This window comes from Laetiporus sulphureus (genome assembly GCF_001632365.1).
Source record: "Laetiporus sulphureus 93-53 unplaced genomic scaffold LAESUscaffold_40, whole genome shotgun sequence".
NCBI classification, from domain to species: Eukaryota; Fungi; Basidiomycota; class Agaricomycetes; order Polyporales; family Laetiporaceae; genus Laetiporus; species Laetiporus sulphureus.
In genome coordinates this window covers 4,419-26,112 of record NW_024468549.1, presented here as the reverse complement: position 1 = coordinate 26,112, position 21,694 = coordinate 4,419, and the positions used below count along the sequence as shown (strand labels likewise).

The 21,694-nt window shown below is 47.0% G+C and overlaps 8 protein-coding genes across 8 annotated transcripts; 2 read left to right on the top strand and 6 right to left on the bottom strand.

The window, feature by feature from the left end:
• Window positions 1-1,726: 1,726 nt before the first annotated feature.
• LAESUDRAFT_606537 (uncharacterized protein) lies at window positions 1,727-2,119 on the bottom strand (the record flags this gene model as incomplete). The annotated part of the gene is made up of 1 exon (XM_040903123.1): window positions 1,727-2,119. A coding segment is annotated over one exon (393 nt), but the record flags the coding sequence as incomplete, so codon positions are not given.
• Window positions 2,120-3,573: 1,454 nt separating this feature from the next.
• Window positions 3,574-3,964, bottom strand: LAESUDRAFT_608623 (uncharacterized protein; the record flags this gene model as incomplete). The annotated part of the gene is made up of 2 exons (XM_040903138.1): window positions 3,574-3,699; window positions 3,752-3,964. Coding segments are annotated over 2 exons (339 nt in total), but the record flags the coding sequence as incomplete, so codon positions are not given.
• Window positions 3,965-4,906: 942 nt separating this feature from the next.
• Window positions 4,907-6,699, bottom strand: LAESUDRAFT_716185 (uncharacterized protein; the record flags this gene model as incomplete). The annotated part of the gene is made up of 9 exons (XM_040907226.1): window positions 4,907-5,029; window positions 5,072-5,167; window positions 5,258-5,593; window positions 5,672-5,696; window positions 5,752-5,986; window positions 6,047-6,078; window positions 6,139-6,279; window positions 6,327-6,394; window positions 6,523-6,699. 9 exons carry the CDS (start codon window positions 6,697-6,699, stop codon window positions 4,907-4,909), a joined length of 1,233 nt encoding a protein of 410 aa, XP_040761089.1.
• A 1,287-nt stretch (window positions 6,700-7,986) lies between these two features.
• On the top strand, window positions 7,987-8,310 carry LAESUDRAFT_659732 (uncharacterized protein; the record flags this gene model as incomplete). Its single annotated transcript, XM_040904826.1, has 2 exons — window positions 7,987-8,031; window positions 8,092-8,310. Coding segments are annotated over 2 exons (264 nt in total), but the record flags the coding sequence as incomplete, so codon positions are not given.
• Window positions 8,311-9,800: 1,490 nt separating this feature from the next.
• LAESUDRAFT_761931 (uncharacterized protein) lies at window positions 9,801-12,016 on the top strand (the record flags this gene model as incomplete). Its single annotated transcript, XM_040912995.1, has 6 exons — window positions 9,801-10,124; window positions 10,184-10,332; window positions 10,387-10,778; window positions 10,833-11,018; window positions 11,072-11,204; window positions 11,254-12,016. The coding sequence occupies 6 exons, from the start codon at window positions 9,801-9,803 to the stop codon at window positions 12,014-12,016; spliced, it is 1,947 nt and encodes a 648-aa protein (XP_040761087.1).
• A 1,916-nt stretch (window positions 12,017-13,932) lies between these two features.
• Window positions 13,933-14,528, bottom strand: LAESUDRAFT_626412 (ferredoxin reductase-like protein; the record flags this gene model as incomplete). Its single annotated transcript, XM_040903344.1, has 4 exons — window positions 13,933-14,036; window positions 14,100-14,178; window positions 14,221-14,443; window positions 14,479-14,528. Coding segments are annotated over 4 exons (456 nt in total), but the record flags the coding sequence as incomplete, so codon positions are not given.
• Window positions 14,529-17,728: 3,200 nt separating this feature from the next.
• LAESUDRAFT_632644 (uncharacterized protein) lies at window positions 17,729-18,157 on the bottom strand (the record flags this gene model as incomplete). Its single annotated transcript, XM_040903417.1, has 2 exons — window positions 17,729-18,030; window positions 18,109-18,157. Coding segments are annotated over 2 exons (351 nt in total), but the record flags the coding sequence as incomplete, so codon positions are not given.
• A 2,117-nt stretch (window positions 18,158-20,274) lies between these two features.
• On the bottom strand, window positions 20,275-21,102 carry LAESUDRAFT_789640 (uncharacterized protein; the record flags this gene model as incomplete). The annotated part of the gene is made up of 2 exons (XM_040913917.1): window positions 20,614-21,102; window positions 20,275-20,565 (listed from the first exon to the last, which is right to left on the bottom strand). Coding segments are annotated over exons 1-2 (594 nt in total), but the record flags the coding sequence as incomplete, so codon positions are not given.
• Window positions 21,103-21,694: the final 592 nt, after the last annotated feature.

Genomic DNA, 21,694 nt, shown 5'->3' with positions numbered 1-21,694 from the left:
ATGATTGTATGCACATTGTAATAGGTCCAGGGAAAGATTGTTTCACATTGTGCATCCTAGAAAACTGAGAATGTGATTCAGCCTAAAATGTAGTGCTATTGATGACATGAATAAATGTGTTAGCCCTAAAGCACACTGCAATCCAAGATCTTGATTATATTGTATATTTTAGTTGCTTGCAGGTGTTGATCATTCTTGTGAATAACATCATTTAAAGAGAGCTCCATAATCTATAATGTTAAATGTGGATTGAAAATCATCAATCTGCTTAAAATACAGCACACTTGTTCAGTGATAATGCATAATTATGTTATAAAAGAGACATAATATCGCAGATCAGCTTCAGCTATACCACAGTGATAGGCAAATCAAAGTTATTCAATTTTTTTCTAAGATAACTGAAAGACTTCAAAGCTATAAAGAATAAATCAACAAATTCACTAAATTAAAAAAGGACATAGTAGAGCGGGCTAAGCTTGGTCATGCCACAAGAACACCTAATTCAGAATTATTCAATACACATCTCAATAGTGTGGGTGACAAGCTGAGTTCAACACATGATCTCAGCTTGACTCGCATGTTAACTTAAGGGATTCAGCTAGGCTGAAACTTGGACAGCTCATCAACTTATACGATGACATTATATAATCACTAGTATTTTTCAGAGCCCAGCTCAGCTTCAGCAGACTCAAGTTTACCAGAATTGCTAGCTGGGCCCTTTAACAGGGCTTGAGCTTAGTTTGAGCTCAGCCTGGTCTAAGCTCCAGACTTGTTACAGGCAACTGTACTTTGTGTCTGCAGTTCAATTATCGATGTAAATTTATGACATAATTATCATTTATTCATATTAGATCATCTCTCATTATTGCTCAGGCTTGACACATAGTGTGATCAATAAGCTGAGCCCAACTCGCAAACTCAGCTCAACTTGCGTGTTGAGTCATTCAACTTAGAGAGTCGAGCCAAGCTGAGTTCTCAACTCAGACAGCTCACTGACTCATCTGATGGAATTATATAATATGATGGCTGTGTTCTATTGGTCAATGTAAGAGAAATCATCATGAGACTGCATACTCAGTGTGATGCAATGCATTGAATTTCATAGTTATTGTTAAATTTTAAACTATTACATCTCTGACATGGTCAGCTACTTACTTCCAAATGTCCATTTTTATCTATGGTGGACTCACGAGTTGAGTCATGACTCACCTTAGGAAAACTCAGACGTTCAAGTTGACAGCGAGTTATGTCGCTCAGCTCGGCTCAGTTCAGCTTAGTCTCACACCATTGACATGTCACGACTCAGATAATGCAATAAAAATATCTAAATATTATGTAAGACCATAATAAGACAGGCTACATTCAGCCACATGATGATGATAGCTAAATTTGGACATATCTATTTTATAAACAAAATATCTAACTGGGCACCATAGCTTCGCACACATTTTTGAGCACATCATGGCTACATTGAAGCCACGCAAAATTTAAAACATTGTAGGTACATGACAGTGTTAAGTTTGCCAGTTCATCCTTTTTGAAATGAACAAAGATAGATCTCGAGGCATTAGTTGGACATACGTGCACGTTTGCTTGGGGATCCAGAACTACCTGTAGCAGAATGCTTTCGAGTGACATGCATGGCCAGCTGTCCAAGCACCCATAGCACGTCTTCAACAGCAAGTGTCACATCGACAACTTGTGCATCTGAGCGAGCTGCTGCCACCCACCACGACAACGAAACAATGACCAAGAACATACCGTTGCATCCACCACGGTCCAATCCCATCCAATTCAAGTCCTGCTCCACGTTCTGTAAAAGCGGCCACTCTACACCCTGAACACATCCGACAGGCTGAATGTTCCTCCACCAACCCTTCCAAGTTCCTGAAAACATCTTCACATTGATGGTGACTGCACTCGCTTTGTATGGATGAGCTTTCTTGATCCACTGTTTGATCTCTTCCAGACGTCCCTTCGATGCCAGCCAGTTCGCACGAGAACCATCCGGGTAGCCCAGGCGATGTTCAAATGTGAGCCATGAGTTGACGAGAGTCTTCCAGGATCCAACACCGGTAACACCGGTGAAATATTGTCTCGCATCTTGTATCCAGGTGGGAAGGCCAGCCTCACCAATGCTCGGCTCCTTCGCAACAAAGGTAGGCACAGGAATTGATGCAGAAGCAGAGACTGGTGTCGGAACAAAAATTAGTGTGGCACTAATCATGGAGGACAAGATCAGTGCAGCGCTAGTCATGGAGGACAAGGTCAGCGCAGTGTTCTTAGTCACAGAGAGAAGGGTCGATATGGGAGTAACGGTTGACACAGGAGCAGGAGTCAGCGCAGCACTGCTTGTAGAAGCAGCGATCAGCGGCGAAGGTGCTTGAATAGAGGTCGATGTAGAGCCTGTCACAGTGGAACCTTGTGCAGAATCTAATGGATCCGTGATGCTGGTAGTGAGTAATTGACTGAAATGCATAGATTAGCGAGATCACAAAAGATTATGCAGACTACCGACGTACCTGTAACCAATAGCCGAAGTCTGATTTAACACTTCAGATCTGCCATGCTCTCGCCTTTTTCCTTTCTTGACCTTGGCCTTGAGCTTCGCTAGATCATCATTGAGGCCTGATTGCTTGAACAGTGCATGCACTGCAGCGATATTCTGCTCTTTTTCATTGTCAAACTTGTATGGATCTGGTGAGGACTCGTGTGGGGAGCCAGCATGTGCTGTAACTAAGAGTGAGTCTTCGTTCTCTTTTGAGGCTTCCACAGACTCTGAGGGTGCATGAGCGGGCTGGGAGTTGAGAGTGCCAGAGCGTGAGGCAGGAGCGCTGGTGTTTGTGGAGGAGCTTTCTTTCATGTCGGGTAACCCCAGTCTCACCTCCCAATCAGGTGCTGTAGAGCGAATTTAGTACTTCGATCAAACCACACTGCACACAGCCAAGGGCACTTACGATAGCATCTCTGTACGAACTCACGAAAGGGTGCCTCCACTTTCTCCATCCAATCAGTGCCGATGATTTGCGAAAATGTGTGGCCTGAGTCCCTCGTTATCCCTGTATGGTATCTGGTTACTCCGGGTGTCAAGATGGAATGAGCCAAGTGGAGGAGAGTAACATACACCATAGTCCTAATTTTTTTCAGCATCGGATGCGGGCCACCGCAAATGATTGTCACTTTCCACCCAGTTTGCTCTTCGATTCTATCAAGAGCAACTTTCACCGTGCGTGCAAGGTTGTCAATCGCACTAATTTGAGAGTGAGCACATTATCACAGCATCCAGAGAAAAGGCACCTACTCGAACATCTCCTTCACCCTTTTCTGCTTCGCACTCTGTTCCTCATTCGGCAACTCCTCATCCACCTCGTCTTCGAAGTTAAACGGTGCTACACTTGACACGTCACAGAACTTTTCCACCTCAGCCTTCACATCCTCTGTCTCCTCCATGAGGAGCTGCTTAACAAGCTCATTGCCCCATACCCACTTGTTGTGAGGACCAGTGCCAGATGGAAGGGTACTAAGGTATGTCGCATACTTTTTGTCGATGATTGGCCGTAGTTTCTCCGTATAGAGCTTGTAATAGGCTTGATACGGGTGCAATCTCTGCTTGCGGCCCTTTGTCAAGTCGAGCACCTTCTTCGAACCACTGCCAGATGATGTAATGCATGTATGGTTATCAAACCACCATCGCAGGCACTGCAAGATTCCATCAGAAGCAGTGATGATCAGGTGTGTTGCATTGACGTACTTTCTTCATCTTTTCTGTTACAATGACATTGGCAGCCTCTTTGCTGCCATTCGCCTGCTGTAGCTCCTTTGCAGTGGGTGGATCAACACCAAACTCGCCAAACCAAGCTTCAGAGGTGGACAACATGAAAGCGGAGGTGGTTTTGGTCTCCTGAGCATTCAAGAATGCTGCCCTCCTGTGTTCGAGCCATATCTTCTGTGTTTCTGATGTCCATTCTTTTCCAGGCATACTGGCAACAGCGAGGGAAAGGAACAGATGTGCGATGCGTTCACAGGTGTATCTCACGAATCATTCAAAACTTTTCACAGCTGAAGCCACTACTCTACCAGGTACAATGCTCAGGCTGCAGGTACAGCAACAATTGCCAGAAACTGCGCAAATGGATAATGTGATATTCATCTCTAACCGGTGAGCTGAATGTCCTGCCCCTCTAGCCATCATCCTCTCCATATGCCTCCATCCACATCTCCACCTCTGTCCATCCTGTCGCTGCGCTGCTCAATCCCAGGCAGGAGTGGTATATTGGTCTCACTGAAATCATTTTTACAGCTCGGACCGCTTCACAAGTCACATGCGGCATTTGCTGCCCGATGTTTCGAGTACTCTCCGTCTTTGCCAATTTTAACTGGCCGCCAGTTCGTGGGCGCATAAGCCACTTGATCGAGTCTTGGCAGCGGTCAATGTATGCCGCTGTGATTTCATTGCCTTTCCCAGTCTAATGCCAGTTTTCTCCACCCTGGCATGACATGCGTAACTCCACTTTCAATTGGGGTCTCTCGTCGGACAGGTAGAGATTAACAGTAAGTTCGACATTTTCATGGGCTGAATGTTTTTATATTATTTTGTAGCACCACCATCCTCTGAGTCTTCAGAGGATGAGGAGCATCTATACCTGTTTTACATGGGACCATGGTACGTAGCCACTGCAGGATAACGATGTGCATGCTCATGACTAGTCAGAATGGTCGACGTGGTTGTCTGTGCCGATCAATGTTGATTCATTCGCAGTATGAAGTTAGCCCATCACACAAAAAGTGCACCACTCTCAGATGCACGCAAATTTGGGCCAAACTATGTACAGAATGTTCTAAGGTAAATTCATGCTCCCTCATCCTGCTGCGCTCACAAGATCTATGCGACAGCGAAGGCAGGACACTATGCTGCATGCCCGCTCAACCTCCCCCCAATCCCGATGCCCCAACTGAAAAGCCTCTGGCCCTCCTTCTGCCCCTGCTCCTGTCCCTTCCCTGGCTCACTACCAACCGCATTCCCAAGCGTCTGCACACACGAATCTGACTCATCATGCACACCCGCACTCACCGAAATGACAACGTTCATTGCAAATGCCACAATATCTGGCAGAGGCGTCTCTGGGCCCTCACCCTCGCTCGAGCTCTCCGCATCGTGATCGTGGTGCTGCGTCGGGCTGAGCATTGGCGTATCCACTTCTCCTTCAGCCCGTTCTTCGTCCATGGCTCATTACACGACCTCTCCGATCGAAGGTACCCACTGCTTGGGAAGGCCTTCCACCGGCATCGGCATCAGCTTATGTGGGTACTCCGGGTTCGGCAATGCTGAAGGCGGTGATGGTGGAAGTGGCATCAGGTACGGGCTTGGTTTTGCACTCAATTCTTCTGATGTCTTATGCTGCTCTCCTTCAGCTGCATTCTGCATTTCCTCAACCATGGCATGCACTTCGCCTTCGGCGAGTGCCTCAGGCTCAGATACACTGATGTTCAACATGATGTCAACCTCCTCAGAGGACTCCGAGCTGGCTGCAGTCACGGATTCGAAAGATGCCTCGACGATTGGCACGAGTGGTGTCACTTGCCCCAGCTCCTCCTCCCGAAGTGTATTGCAGATGATGTATTAGATATACAATGCTCATAAGTAGAAGAATGATGTTTAAAAGCCGTAGACCTTCTTAAAATATGTTTTATTCACTCTATATCATTGTTCTGGGTAAGCAGCCATAACGATCATCCAGAAAAGCCACATACCCTCGCCCAAAGATAGTCAGGGCATGATCAGTGATGGCTTGTTCATACTTGTGTGCGCCCTGCTGTAGAAGCTCAAATTCCTGGTGATAGATGGCGACAAGCTGGTGAGTGCAATGCAGATCAGTGCTTCTGCTGATGAGCAAGCCCCGCTTCCTGACGTCGAGTTCCGTCAGATAAAAATGCAGCCATGTAGAACCGTGCGCCCTGATGAAGTCGGACTTGAGGTCTTGCAATTCTTTCCATAGCTAGATCTCCACATGAGCCATTTGCGGTGTGCGTTCTGGGTTATGCTGACTGGACTTGTGAGCAATAGGATTGTCATATGCACTGTGTGCACTTCAGTTGAATAAAATGAAAATAACATGATGCTGATTCCTGAATACTCACCAATGTAGACCATGTGCTTCCTGACGCATTTTCTCCCTCGCAGCGGCCTGATCCCTCTTGCTCAACTTCCTGCGAGAGGCTCGGATGCTTGCATTATAATATTGCTGATATCGCAGATGTGCCTGACGGTGGCTGATGAGGCTGCACAAATTAGCAACAAAGCGGTCATTGTAGTACACGGAATTGACCTGATATAATAAGTTTTTGCTGGAAGGTGCTCCTCATAAAATAGCCAGTCATTGCTGTCTTCAAGTAACTGATTCATGGTGCACAGTAGTATGAGCATGCATAGATAAAGCCAAACGCTGAATGTTGCAACGTTGAGCGAGCGCGCGAAGCACTGGACGGGTGGCTGAAGTGTCGTTCAAGCTCGTCAAACCTTACTGTAGCACGAGGTTCTTCCCAAGAATGCTTCAATTTCTCAAGGTTGCTCGGGGCAATGCTAACACGATTTTTGAAACCTTTTTCAGATTTTTTCGTCCGCAAGCACTGCAATGGGAGTGCGAAGATGGTGTTTTCTGCAGCTGCAAGTACGGACCCAGCAAGCACCGAGCGTGACATGCTCTTGTGGCCCTGGCTTATGAGCTGAAGAGCGGGAAAATTGGGAATCAATGCATATAATTAATCTGTGATCTATTGACGGCACCGTGAACAGGATTTATGCTTGCGAGGCACGGATTGCGTTCACAATAAGCCCAGGGTAGAAGATCACAAACTGTGCATGCTCAGCCACAAGCGTGACATGGTGTCACTCAATGTGGTGGCTAATAACCTCGTCTGAGCTCAGGGTCGCGGGTCGCATCATATCTACGTACTTTATATCTCTTCTGAGACATATCAGATTGGTTCGCAATTTTCGTATTCAGTGTACATGTAAAGAATGTTCACCCTAGAATTTATTTGACTGGTGTGACTATGGGTGATGCACTCATGGGCGTCTGGCCACCTTTCTCTTTGTCCGAGATATCTCTCTTTCCCGTGTTCGCGATTCTGTACTTCGCGTCCTGCTTTCAGGTCTCCATTTTCAGCTCGCCCTCTCCAACATCAGATCTCTGTACTCGACCGCTCCTGTTTTTATGGCAGTCTGTGCCCCCCTTCTCATGCTGTGGCTTAGAGCAGCACCACGACCTGGCTGCAACAGTCTCGCTTCTGCGGCTCGTCCCTCCACTATCGCGACCTGCGTGCTCGGCCGCTCTTCTATACAGTGCAATCTGGTGCACCACTGGCCCTCACTTTGGATATGGGCAGCACTGCGACCTGGCCGCAACACAGCTATCATGGTCCTCTGCAGCGTGGGTTCCGAGGTGCTTGAGTAGAGTCGCTGAGCGGCATCGGAGGTACGTTAACCCGCTCTACTGTTTTGCAATCTGAGTCTCTCTAATATCACTATGCTATATCCCTTCAGGATGCGCCGGGACACCTGAAGGGATGCAGATAGCAATGGATGGCATGGAGAATGCTTCGGCCGGCGTCGACGCTGCGGTGAGTACTGCCCATCCCTCTTCTTTCCTCTGCGTAAGACGTGATGTCTTACTACTTCAGTTCATGATGAGGCTGATCTGGAAGGGGCTTGGGCTTGGTATGTTCTGCATTTCGACTTGGTGCGCCATCTGTCGCTGCTCAGATTCTCTCTCTCTCAGTGATGCTGTCATTATAGACCGCTCATAGCTGATTTGCATACACTATCGACGTTATCTGAGTCTGAAAGGAGCAACATCATCGTGACAGTCTTTCAATACATCAGATACATTTCGACATTCCGCTGACATCCTACCCTTGAAGCTCGAAGCTCATATATATTTCAGGCATGGCGCACGACAGCTCTCGCACTCAACAATTATCGTGCCGTTCATGGAGGCCACTCTGCATGTTGGCTATGCTTTGCTGGATAAGGTGAGTCGAGCGTTTCATGTTGTCATCAGGATGGGATACTTATCACATGTCATCCTAAAGGCTTTGATACCGGACTTTATAATGTGCGCTGTGATACACGCTCTATGCCGGCAGAGGTTGCGTGAAATTGACCACGGCTTGTTCGAGGCCAATCATGCTGTGAAGATGGAATGGATTGAGCGGGTGCGAGCAAGAGATAGCATCACAGATCATACGAAGAAAGCGAATGAGCATCATTATGAGGTGCAAAGTGTGTCGATAATACGTCAAGCATGCTAACGAACACGCTGCAGATTTCAACGAAGTTCATGCTGTCCTGTTCTACTGCCTGACGGGGAAGCTGACATCATCTAGGTATGGTTCTATATTCTTTGAATGAGTATCACCTTAGATACATGTGTGATGTTGCTAGAAAGTGTCCGATCAATGAGATTTGAATTATATTCAGAGATACTGTCGGATGCATGTAAATGCGTGATCACCCTCTATGCACAATGTATAGCAATCGGGTGGCTATTGATTGTTAGTCCACATGTGGCCCATCTCGGTGAGGCTAGTGCTCAGTGCAGTCTCAACTTTTCGGCTTCTTGCTGCATGCATCATCATTGCCAGATTATTCCCTCTCATGGCGGAATCAAGCAAACGTACTGGCTCATCCCAGTGCTCTCGCACTGCAAAGAAAACACACCGAGTCACCATCACCGATGACGAGCCTACCATGTCTGCGAACGTTCAACAGTCATACACGCTGCATACGACGAAGAGTGGGCACCTAGGACAACGAGTGAGACATGTACAAGCCAAGCCGGTGCAGCACCCCGACTTGAAAGTCCGAGACGATGATCAGGATGGAGCTACTTGTGTTGCAGATGACAACGTCGCAGATAGCATGGACTTGGGAGAAGGGGGGAAAAAGAGAGACTGTAGCGATAAACGCACATCGTACATGAGCAGCTGACGATAGTAACCCTTATGCTGACCGTAAGTGTAGGAGAAGATCTTGAATTGGCTGCCTTTTTGCCAGACATTTCTGGAGGAGCTAATCTGTATGGATGGGCTTGCAGATGCATTTCCTCATCAGACCTGCCAGAACTGTGCAAGCTTAGGAAGCTTGCACTGTCATGAATGCACCGGGAAGCCTCTTCTGTGCAAGACATGCATTCTTGGTGCTCATTCTGATCTCCCGCTTCACCGCATTGAGGTACGTTATTCATTCTTGCTCAACCTACTTACTATCTTAACCCGCTCATATTTCAGTGTTGGAATGACACGTTTTTTGAGAGCACAACATTAGCATCTCTCGGCTACATTTATCAACTAGGTCGTGCAGGAAAACCATGCCAAAGTCCAAGCAAACCGTATCCGCTTTGTGTATGTGACATCAACGGCATCCACAACATCAAGGTCTGCTTCTGTCAGTGTAGTGGACTCCATGAGGGCCTCACGTACTGCTGGCAACAACTTTTGCACGTTGGTTGGTTCCCTGCAAGTACTGATCGAGCGCAGACTGCCTTCACATTCCAAGCTCTGGAATTCTTTCACCATCTCACTTTACAAGGAAAGACGAATCTCTACGATTTCTTTCAAGCTCTTCAGCGGATTACCGACAATTCTGGCACTCATGTGGTATTGGTAAGGGTCGATTACCTTCATGATTATGAATGTCTTCTGAGCTGGCTGATAGAATCGCTACAAGCAAGCAGCACACGTCGTCCGCATATGGCATCATATGAAGATGTTGAAGAGAGCAGCACGTGGTCATGATTTAGATGGTGTTGATGCCACACAAGAAGGAGAGCTCGTCGTGGAGTGCCCAGCCTGTCTCCATCCTGGTCGCAATCTACCGAAAGACTGGGAGCGTGCACCTCCCGAACTTTCATGAGTATATAGGTGTATCTTATCGTGCATTCTCTCTCACACAGATTGCTCAATCCAGTTGGCTGTACGTACTATTTTTCATGGTGGATGCAAACTTCCACATCCACTGCAAAGACCGAGGTTTGACCGATGTCCATCTGTCACCGGGTTGGGCATACTACGTGGAGGAAGCGTGCTATCTCAAGCATGTCGAGCAACATGCTCACTTAGAGGAGGTACGTGCAGCAGTGTTGTCTCCCACTGAGCAATAGCATATTCAGCCATATTCTCACAGGAGAATACCTGCACTGCGGAGCACAATGCAATAATCAAAGCAAATCTTCACAAGGAAGGCTACCTGGCATCTGGAGTTGGTGCCGTGCTCTGTGCCCGCCATGCATTTGTCCACAAGAAGGGAGTCGGAGACCTTCAGAAAGGAGAAAAGTGAGTCGCTTATCGCATTTTCTGCAGTGTGGGTAAAACCCTGATGAGCGATAGATTCTGCAACATCGACTATCTCATTCTATCCACCCTCACATCGCTTGTTCTCCTCTGGCTCTTTCTTACCTACGACATCGCATGCCAGTTTAGCAAGAACTTCCAGAAGCGAAATGCTACGTACCGTGAAGACCTTCATCTCGACTTTGATCGTATCAATATTCGCTGGGGAATACCGAAAAAACATCTTCCAGCTCACGGCCCCAACCATGTACGATATTCTCTCAACTATGTTCGGCATGTGGGATGCACATATGGTGAGGGCATTGAGTCGAGCTGGTCACACATGAATCCAATTGCAATGAGCACACAGGAGATGGGACCCACGATGCATCAAGAGGTACTCGACGATCATTGGGGTGCATGGAATTGGGGAAAGATAATTAATCTCAGTATGTTCTTCCATTGCTTGGGTCACGTAAGCTCTCATGTCACACATGATACAGTTCCAGGCAAGCACATGCAAAATTCATACAAGGAGGCAGTCTCAATGCGCCAGAAGCACCGAGATATATTCAACAGATTTTCGGATACATTTGCACCAGCAGTAATCAAGGAATGGGAAGATATTCATGAGGCTTGGCAGCAGAATCACAATCATAAGCCTGACCCTTTCGAAGAGCCAACCTCCAGTACGTCTTTACATATTAATGTCGCTCGACAACATAAATGATGGCACATATAGCGTGGACGATGAATGCAGTCTGCCTACAACTGGCACAAGAAGATGCCGCCGAAGCTGCTCGTGGACATGTAGCACCTCATGAAGTGACTGCCAGCATATTCCTTCAGCTCGGCTTAGAGCTAGAAGGTCAAGTGTATGTAAAAGCATCATGTCTCACCGTACCGAATTTAACAGCATCATAGCCATGTATCACAGCTCAAGTCTATCGGAAAAAGTGACGCCATGTATGCTGACTCTCAACAGAGACAGAATGCACTGTATCATCACATTCAAGGATGGTGCACGTTGCAGGACATTTACATGCCCATAGCGGCACAGCTACGTGCTCCGTACATCAGCATTGAAGAAATAGCAGAAAAGTCAGACTATGCAGCTAATGATATGAAGCTATGGTTGCCATCATCCCTTTCTGTTGACTTGCGAAGCTCCGAAGCATTGCGCGATCTTGTCATGAAGGAGACACGGCTTCGCGTTGCTCAAGCCGACGACGCACTTGCAGAAATTCGTCGGTTACGTCATGTTCTCATGGAGGTCCGTCAATTTCGCAAGATGAATGTATCTGGCACTGGACAAAAAGCAAATACGAGGATGCGTACATTATTTATGCATTTCACAGACAAGATCCAGCGTGCGACCTCCACCTATCATGTCGCTCATGCTGCCCTCTCCGTACTCGATCCTGGTGGTGACTGGTCAAATCGCTTTCTTGTTCTGAAAGAGAAGCACATCTCTGGATCAAGGCGTGATGATGATGGAATGGGAGAGGGCCGGTATGAGCTATCCTGGATCTGGTGTGTCAAATGCCCAGATGGGACCACTATCAGTGAGGAGGTCTCGAATACCAGTGAGTACAATGATAGCATGTGCATCGAGTGGGCATGTACGAAGGCACGGGCAGATAGATGGGCTGAGGAGAAGCAACTCCTGGAGGAGGAGATGCGATGAGTGATTGAGTATCTCAGGTGGAAGGCGAGATGGTGGCGTCAGCATGCAGGTAAATGCACTGATGTCTCTCCATCCTTAGCATGTGGGCTTCATGCCTACACTGAAAAAGAGGCTGCAATCTTTCAAAAACTCTCCGTCAAGTTCATGTCCATGTGGCTGCCATTGCTGCGCAAGGCTGGCACAGTTCCAGAATGGGCCAAGGATTTTACAGATGCAATGTGCAAATCTATCGAAGAGGAAGGGTCTGAGGATGAAGTTGAGGCTGAGTCTGACATTCCTGAAGATGATTTGTAGTATCTAGGTAGTGCTTGAGATTTATATGCTTGTCTTATGGCTGGTTTCACTGTACCAAGGTCTAAAATTCAAAAGATATGTTGTATCCAAACTCAGATAATTATTGACAACTTGAATTTTAATTTGCATTATATACAAGGTTCCTGCAAGCTATGAGAAGAGAGATGCCTATGTGTCTCAGATATACCTGAAGCTTGAAGCACACTGTGCTACTACTTGATTCAGTTGAATGCACCACATTTTGTAGAGCCCTGTAAAATGAAGCACAATGTCAATACTGGCTGGCAGAATAATTGACAATGTGGAAAATATATAGCAGTGGCCAAATACAATGTTTATCAACCATCTCTGAGTGATTCACAATGTCACACAAAATGCCCACCAAATGATTGACATTGTCAAACAAGCGTGACGTGAATGATACACAACTATCTGCAAGTGATTCACAAATTTATATAATAGTGAGGATATTGTAATACATTGTGTCAACCTGCAGAAATAATGGCTCCAGAATCATTGACAATGTGGATATATATAGCAACAGTCAAATACAATGTTGATCAATCATCTCTGGATAATTTACAATGTCAAACAATGCTTTACTACATGATTGACATTGTGAAATGAGAGTGCTGTGAATGATTTACATTAATATTCAGATAATGCACAATGTTATGCAGTGGTGAGAATATTATAACACATTGTGTACAACCTGCAGGACTTGTTCACAAATGTTTTAGCACAGTGGTGGATGATTGTACTACAATATTGGGAACTACAGCTGGTTGCGGTAGAGTTTGAGAGACCCATCTCACCGCAGACATGAAGCGTTTTGCACATGTGGCAAATGCTTAGCAAATGTCAACAGGTTTTTTGCCTTTGTGATCTCAATTTGCTAAGGTTCCTTCCCACATTCCATATTAAGTATTTGCATAATAATATGTTAGAGGCAGAAATTTAAAATTATATATTTTAAGAAATGACATCATTTTCAAACTCACCAAATACATTTAGAATTTGAGCGCTGTTGAATGTAATCATACATTTTGAATTTCAAACTATGACATGTATAAAATATCCAGTAGCAGATGAAGGTGTAATTACGGTGAATGACTTTCATTCTAGTAATCTTGGCTAGAATGACTTCAGTAGGGAAGTAGAATGTAGGCATAATCACACCTTCATCTGCTACTGGATATTTTATACATGTTATAGTTTGAAATTCAAAAATGTATAATTACATTCAACAGCACTCAAATTCTAAATGTATTTGGTGAGTTTGAAAATGGTGTCATTTCTTAAATACATGATTTTAAATTACTGCCTCCAACATATTATATGCAAATACTTAATACGGAATGTGGGAAGGAACCGTAGCAAATTGAGATCACAAAGGCAAAAAACCTGTTGACATTTGCTAAGCATTTGCCACATGTGCAAATCGCTTCATGTCTGCGGTGATAACCGTACAGCAGCATCTAAAGATACAGCATTCAAGTCCATCTCGCCTGCTCTTTCACGTTCTAATACAATGCACCGGCATTAGAACTTAAATATCTGCAGAAAGAAGAAGCACGTAAGTACGAGCTCGACGTGCACGTGTCGCGGCATGCGAGAGAACGCACCTGATCCTTGGTGTACCTGAGATCCTTCAAAATTCCACTCAACGTGCCCTGCTTCATCCCATCTTTCTTTCCTGTGAGCGTGCTCACCTGCCCAGGCAGGCCTGCACAGACAGTTATCAGCTTGCGAGGAGCCCGGAGGCAACTCTGCGAGCCATGAGACATACCGCAGATGGAGACTTTGACCTTATTGCTGAGTGTCATGAGAGCAATGTTCTGCTTGATCATCTTCCGGTTCACAAATCCCTTCTATCCTGCCAGCCCACGTCCGCGGTCGCATCAGTCGACTTGCATGCATCCATCCGCAAGACACGATGTACCTTTCCAGTTTGATCTGGGCTGGTCGAGTGTATAGATGACGTTGAACATGTCGAGGTGCACCTTCTTCAACACATCAAACTCTTCACGGAGCAGGATGTCGCGCTCGCTGATGTTGGTGAAGATGAGCGTGAACTTGGTCTTGTTCGATGGGTCTTTGAGTGCACATTCTAGGATCTCGTATATCGGCATGCTGCCATGAGGGTTAGCGATGGCACGCTCACTTACATGCCGGTACCGCCCGTGATCATGCCCACTTGGTCATACTCATGTGCACGCTCCTTCTCTTCATCTGCTATGCTCGCTTTTGACTTCATCGTCTTGAGATCATCCGCATCTTCATCATCGTTGTCATCGTCGTCTGAACCATTCTACACCTGCAGCGTCTGTAGAGTTTTACGTGAAATGGGTGGGTTGATGCTGCTGATATACAGATGAAACTGTGGACAATCAGGTTATGAATAGATGCGTCAGTGAGACACGATGCGCTTACCGCATCTCAGAGCTGCAGGACTACCGAGGAAAGTGCAGGCCATGGACGGCACGACTTGTGTAGCATTCACCAGAATCCGGGAGGACGAGCGAGCGGATGATGGAGCGGGGCAAGGAAAGCTCAGGCTTATATGCCGAGCTCTCTAATTAGGATTACTTAATATATAAGTACATATTTGGAATATTATATAATGTGGCGCCAGCCACAACGTCTTCACTGGGTGCTCTCAGATTGCTCTCTCCAGGCATTCCCAACACTCCCCCTCAAGCTGATGGGCATCCCTAGTAATCCCATTAGTTTTTGATGTCTGGGCTTAGCAAGAGGCTTGGTAAAGATGTCCGCAGTCATATCACCTGTCAGACAATATTTTACCTGAATAATTTCATCATTAACTTTCTCTCAAATGTAATGATGTCTGATATCGAAATGCTTTGATCGCGCATGGAATTGCAGATCATTTGCAATTGATATAGCGCTCATATTATCGCCGTTCAAAATTGTCAGTTTGGTCTGTTCGAAACCTATTTCTTTGAATAGATTTCGCAGCCATACCGTCTCTTTTGCAGCTTGAGCAAATGCCGTATATTCAGCTTCCATAGTAGATAATGCGACAGTGGATTGCTTCTTTGAGCTCCATGTTATTGCACCTGTGCCTACTAGGAAAACATATCCTGAGATCAATTTTTGATCTTCATCATTGGCAAAATTGGCATCGGAATATCCCTCGAATTTACATTGTTCGAGGTATGGTTTCCCTTCTTTGGGACCATATACTATTCTGACATCTTGTGTGCCAGATAAATATCTGAGGATGCGCTTTGCGGCTGTCCAATGTGCCATGCCAGGATTGGCAGTGAAGGAGCTTAAGCGTTGTACCGCATAAGCAATATCTGGGCACGTTGCCACAGCAGCATACATTAGAGATCCGATGAGTGATGCATATCCGTTGCTACGGTTTTGCATGTCATCGATCCCAATTTCCTCCTTCTCGAGGTGAATATTTGGATCAAGAGGCATGCCTACCGCATTTGAGTTCGCTAACCCTTCTTTTTGCAGGATAGAAACAATATATTTATTTTGAGTGATTTTAATCATGTGCTTTGCACGATCTCGCTCAATTTCTATTCCGATGATCTTCTTTGGATCACCAAGGTCAGTGACTTCAAACATGGTCTGAAGTTCATGCTTCAGATGACCCATAATATTAGGATCATTGGTGAATATCAGTAGATCGTCTACCCATACGGTAACGATTTCTACTTTTCCACCTCTGATCTGAATATATGTGCAAGGATCTGATAATAATCGCCTAAAACCCGCATTTATTAGCTCATGGTTAAGTTGAATATTCCACTCATGCCCAGCTTGTTTGAGTCCATAGAGGGTCTTGTGTAATCTGCATACACAGTGCATCTGGTCTGCATACCCTTCAGGCTGGCGCATATAGATCTCCTCTTGCGGGATTCTATTTAGATAGGCACCTTTGACGTCCATCTGTTGGATTTCCCAATCGAGGATTGCAGCTAGCCCTAGGACAGCTCGTATCATCTCAAGGCAGACCACGGGTGAGAACGTCTCCGTGTAGTCCATGCCAGGGATCTGTGAGTAGCCTTTTACCACTAGACGTGCCTTGTATTTGATTACCTCACCTTCCTTGTTGATCTTCTTGACCAGGACCCATTTGTTGCCTACCACTTTGCGGTCTGGGGGTAGATCTACAAGATCCCATGTCCCCATATCATGCAGTTGCTTCATCTCAGCTTGCACTGCTTGCTCCCAATGGGGCCATTCCGGTGAGTTCTTCGCATCCTGTAACGATTTTGGCTCATCTGGATCCATAGAAGTGCACATTGCCTGGTAGATTACTTCAGCAGATGCAGCAGCATCCATGTCATCGTCATCTGCCTCAGGGTCATTGAGGAGCTGATAGTTCGGACACACGATCTTTCGTTTTGATCTCCGAGGTTCTTCAGGTACCTGCGCTTCTTCCACTTCGATGTGCTTTCACTTCTTCAGATCGGAACGCGGCGCATTCTCGGTGGAAGACTCCCCCTCGTGTGTTTGATCTGGCGCAGACTCCCTCTGTAGCTCCGGTGTGTCAGTTGTCACAGAGAGTGGGAGCTGTGAAGCGGGCGCAAAATGATAATTGTGCAAAGTTTTCATAGTGCGTGTGGATGCGTCGTAGTAGCGGATGGTGCGTGGTCCATCGAGATAGCCAACGAAGATGTACTTCATGGCGCGCGGCGCTAACTTCGATAAGTTAAGTGCTTCATTTAGCACCCATACATCAGATCTGAATTCACATAAATATGCAATATTAGGCTTCCGCGCGTTCCATTTCTCGTATGGCATCATGTCAGGTAATGCGCGCGTAGGTGTGTGATTCTTGATGTATGCAGCATGACCCACTGCTTCTGCTCACAGATAGCGTGGAATGTCACGTGCGTAGAGCATAGCGTGTGTGCGTGATAATAACGTGCAGTATAAATGTTCCGCAATTCCATTCTGGGATGGGGAATAAGGCGCAGTAGTGCCTGTTTTAATTCCTCGGGATTGGCACCATTGTGTCAAGTCATTATTTAGATATTCGCATCCGTTATCCATTCAGAGCTGACGACACTGAGTCCCATAATGACGGTCGAGATTTGTCAAATAAAATTTGACTTTCTCGGATGTCTCGTCGTTCGTTTTCTTGAATAATACTGTAGTAAATCTGGTACAGTCATCCGTGAATGAGACGAAATAACGCCATCCTTGTAGGGCAGTTGTCGGAGCTGGTCCCCACACATCTGTGTGTGTTAATTCTCTGGGGACTGTGTCTCTTTTTGCTGCCTCTTTTGGAAATGACTTCCTGATGGCCTTAGCTTGTACACAGGCTTCACACTCAAGATTATCTGGGCTGGGTGCAATTTCTAGGCCTTCGACCATGTGCTCCCAGTGTAACCGTGTAAGCATTGGTTTTGCAATATGGCCATAAATTCTGTGTCACTCGTCCCAGGTGTGAGGAGTGTCTTCCTGCATGGCATATATTAATTCAGAAGCGGTAGAAATGGGCTCAAGATTTAATTGATAAAGTTGACCTTGTTTCTTACCTACAGCAAGTGTAGCACCATGCTTATCCATGATTAGCCCATGACTGTCACCCATGTGTACCCTTCCACTGGCTTCATCAAGCCGTGCAATGGATAGAAGATTGCTGGGTGCTGTCAGTGCATGTAGCATGTTGCGAAGATTGAACCTTACTATGTGATTTCCCACTTTACTTCGGATGACTACAGTGCCTCGGCCTAAAGCCTTGATAGGCGCTGGACCTATCCCGGAGATCAAGTGGTTGCATAAGGGCTCATAGGTCTGGAAAACATCACGGCGAGAAGTGATGTGGGAGGTGCTTCCTGAATCTGCAAACCAACCATAAAACGAAGCATCTGAATCTTCTGAACCTAATGATATACAGTTTTCGTCATCATCTTCTGCAATTCTCACCTGATCTCTCTTGGCACGGCTTGATCCAGCGATCTGCGAATCATTGCGCTCACACACTTTGAACTTTGACTTCTTCTTCAGCAGCTCATCTCGTGCCTTATCAGATAAGATTCCTCTGGGGGCGTAGCACTCCAAGGTCTTGTGCCCCCATTTCCCACAGTTTTCGCACTTCATTTTGGGGTGCTCGCAGAATTTACAATCCCAAGTGATGTGGTTCTTCCGACCGCAGATGCCGCATGGTCTCATCACGCCCTTGCCCTTCTTCCGCTCCGCATTCTGGGTGAAGAGGGCTTGAGTCTGCGATGTGCCTGTGGCAGCCTGCTCAGCATCTCAGCTCTTCCGGTGGCGGTTCTTATCGTGAATGACTGCGATGAGATCTTGCGACATAATCTGAGTTCCACTGCCAGACTGGGACTGTCCTCCTGCTTCTCCGAAATAGGAATTCATGAATGAATCCCAGGATTCCGGTAGCGACATGAGGATAATTGAAATGAACTCGTCGTCTGGGATGAGCTTTCTCATCTGGTGGAGCTCCTCCCGAAGCTGACGCAGTTCCTTCAACCAGTCATCCATGTCCTTGTCATCTGGAGCTCGAGATTGATATAATGTACGCTGGTGTGCCAGAAGGCCGTGATGGCCTGGCTTCTCCTTCACGATCCTAAGACTCTCCCAAATCTCGTGTAATGTCCTCGACTCGCTCACATGAATGAGCTGATCATCGGCCATGGACATCAACATGACCTCTGCTGCTTCACTATCTTTGTCTTCCCAATCTGCAATCTCAGCTTCCCTCACTGCCTTCTCTTCTGCCATTGCTATATCTGGCAGGGGCTGCAGAATCGGGATCTCACCAGTCACATATTTGGTAAGACACTTCCTCTTCCATACATGTTGCACACGCCTCTTCCACGGAAGCCAATTGTCCTCCATGAGGTATGGCATGCAGTATGGATTGTGAGAATCCACATGGTCAGTGTTCTTCGGCATAGGAGTAATTCCGCACTTTTATATGTATCTCATCAATTTTTTGCTAGTAGACTCAGATAGCTGTATGATGTGTTTATACAGCGCTGCCAGGGCTCATAACCTGTAGCATTTGCCAGAATCCAGGAGGACGAGCGAGCGGATGATGGAGCGGGGCAAGGAGAGCTCGGGCTTATATGCCGAGCTCCCTAATTAGGATTACTTTATATATAAGTACATATTTGGAATATTACATAATGTGGCACCAGCCACAACGTCTTCACTGGATGCTCTCAGATTGCTCCCTCTGGGCATTCCCAACAACTTGAAGTCCTGCGACACCTGATGCAGGTGATCGACGTGTGAATCTGAGCTGCGACGCATCTGATCGGTCCACTGCATTCTTCCGAGGACAGGACGTAGCACATACGGGTTGACCCACGCCATCGTCTTCCTCGTATCCTCACCTGTCGAGCAAGCTATCACAGACAGACTCACTAATAAGACAAAAAAGTGACCCAGGATATAAACGACGACCGTGAGTCAACATGATGGCAGTTTGTCCAGATGAAGATCAACCAAAGTGAGCAGACAGCGTTTTCGACACCGTGAGCATAGCAGCGTAGCGTTAATGTTTACGTAGAGAGCCTTCTCATCTTCTTCGGGACCTCATCCTCACTCTCGCCATCCTTCTCTACCTCCTTTCTCTTCCCCTTCTTCATGGCCAACTTCGGTCTTCCCATTTGCACACTGGCCTGACACGTCCAGCTCTGCGAACGCGTCCTCGGACCATGCTCCCCATCCATGTCTACATCCTGTGCTTCGTCTGACTCCTCCATATACATCTTGCTCTTCAGCTTCCATCCGGGACACTTAACCTGCGCTGATGCACTGGACACATCCGCATCTGCGTCTGTCATCTCCAGAGGCTGCGCCGGCTTGGGCTTGGGCGGGTGACCCTTGCGCTTGGGAGCAGCAGCTCTGGCATTGGCTTGAGAGGCAGGAATGATGGAGGTCCTGGCCTGCTTGTGAGCAGCTGGGGTACATCCGCATGCACTGATGCTGATGTTCTCAGTATCCTTGTGCTCATGTTGGTCCATGTCCATATGCTCGTCCTCTGTAGCAGCGGCCTTCGCCTTCACCTTGCCCTTGCCCTTGCTCACCATCTTTCTTTTGCTCTTCACGTGGTCTTCCCCACTGTCAGGCTTGCCTTCACTCATGTCTTCGTCGATGTCAGGCTTCCGGAGGTTCACGCTGCACTTCTGCTTGCACAGGTTCGTGCACGGGAGCTGGTCATGGATGCCATAGCAATTGAGCCAGATGCACGAGGCGAGCTTGTCATCTTGGGGAGTCGAGTCGGCACAGAAGCGGGCACGCTTTATGTCAGTTTGCAGCAGGAGATGATCAGGACATCATGAAGAAACATGAGGAAAGATTAGAGTACACACTGTATGTTTGCCCTCATAGCACCAGCCATCGGGCGGTCCCTGGTCCCCATCTCCCTCGGTGAGTTTACCGTAGCATCCCCACAGCATCTTGTATATCATCCCAGGATCGATCACGAGCCTGCCACTTCTCGCGGTCCTCCCAATGTGCTCGACCTCGGCACTCTTGTCATTATGTGGCACCAGACAACTCCTGTCATCGTTCTTGACCTCCACATAGTCCTTGTGGCAGCGCACGCAATGAAGCCACGAAGATGGAACGAGCTCAGCGAAGAATGTCATGAATGCAGCGAGAATGGGATTGGGGCATCCTGGAGGTGGGACAGGACATAGGAGTGCAGTGTCTTTGCGGGGATGGAGGTGATGTGAGAGGTGAGTGATGTGATGGTAGATTCCAGAGCGGTAAATGCAGGAACAGGAGGGATCGCAGTATCAGAAGCTAATAGAGATGGATGGGCAGGTGAAGGCTACACTGCACCTTCCTTCACATATAGATGCGCCATGCTAGAAGCAAGCGACACTGCCCTCACAACAGAAGCAGACTCGCCGGATGGTGATGGCATTCACAATTGAGTCTGTGCAGGATCCTCAGCAGCACACACACCACATCCCTCAGACTTCATTGGTAGTCCGTGACTGCGAATCCCAGTGCTGGGGAATGGGCTGCAGATCGCCCCTATGTTTCCAGGGTTTCCACAACCAGGTCTCTACCATCTGGGGTCGCGGAGTATGGTGGACTTGCTATCAATATCGAAGAGAGAAAGCGACCAGATTGCAATGGCGATGATTGGCACAGATGACATGCTTGAGCAGCGTGGAAGCAAGCTGCTGCCTGGTCTGTCTACAGCTGATGACAGTGAGCAGAGAGCACCAAAAGTACGTGCAGAGTCCGAGGAACCTGACACACCTATGCTCTGACAGCAACGCTCACTGCTGACATACAGGATGTCATCTGACCCACTGCCCTATCTATATACCGGGAGCCGTTAGCCCCTAACGGCCATGCTCAGAGGGCCCTCCATAGCACATTCAATTCTTGTGCTATGCTCTTCAAAATACC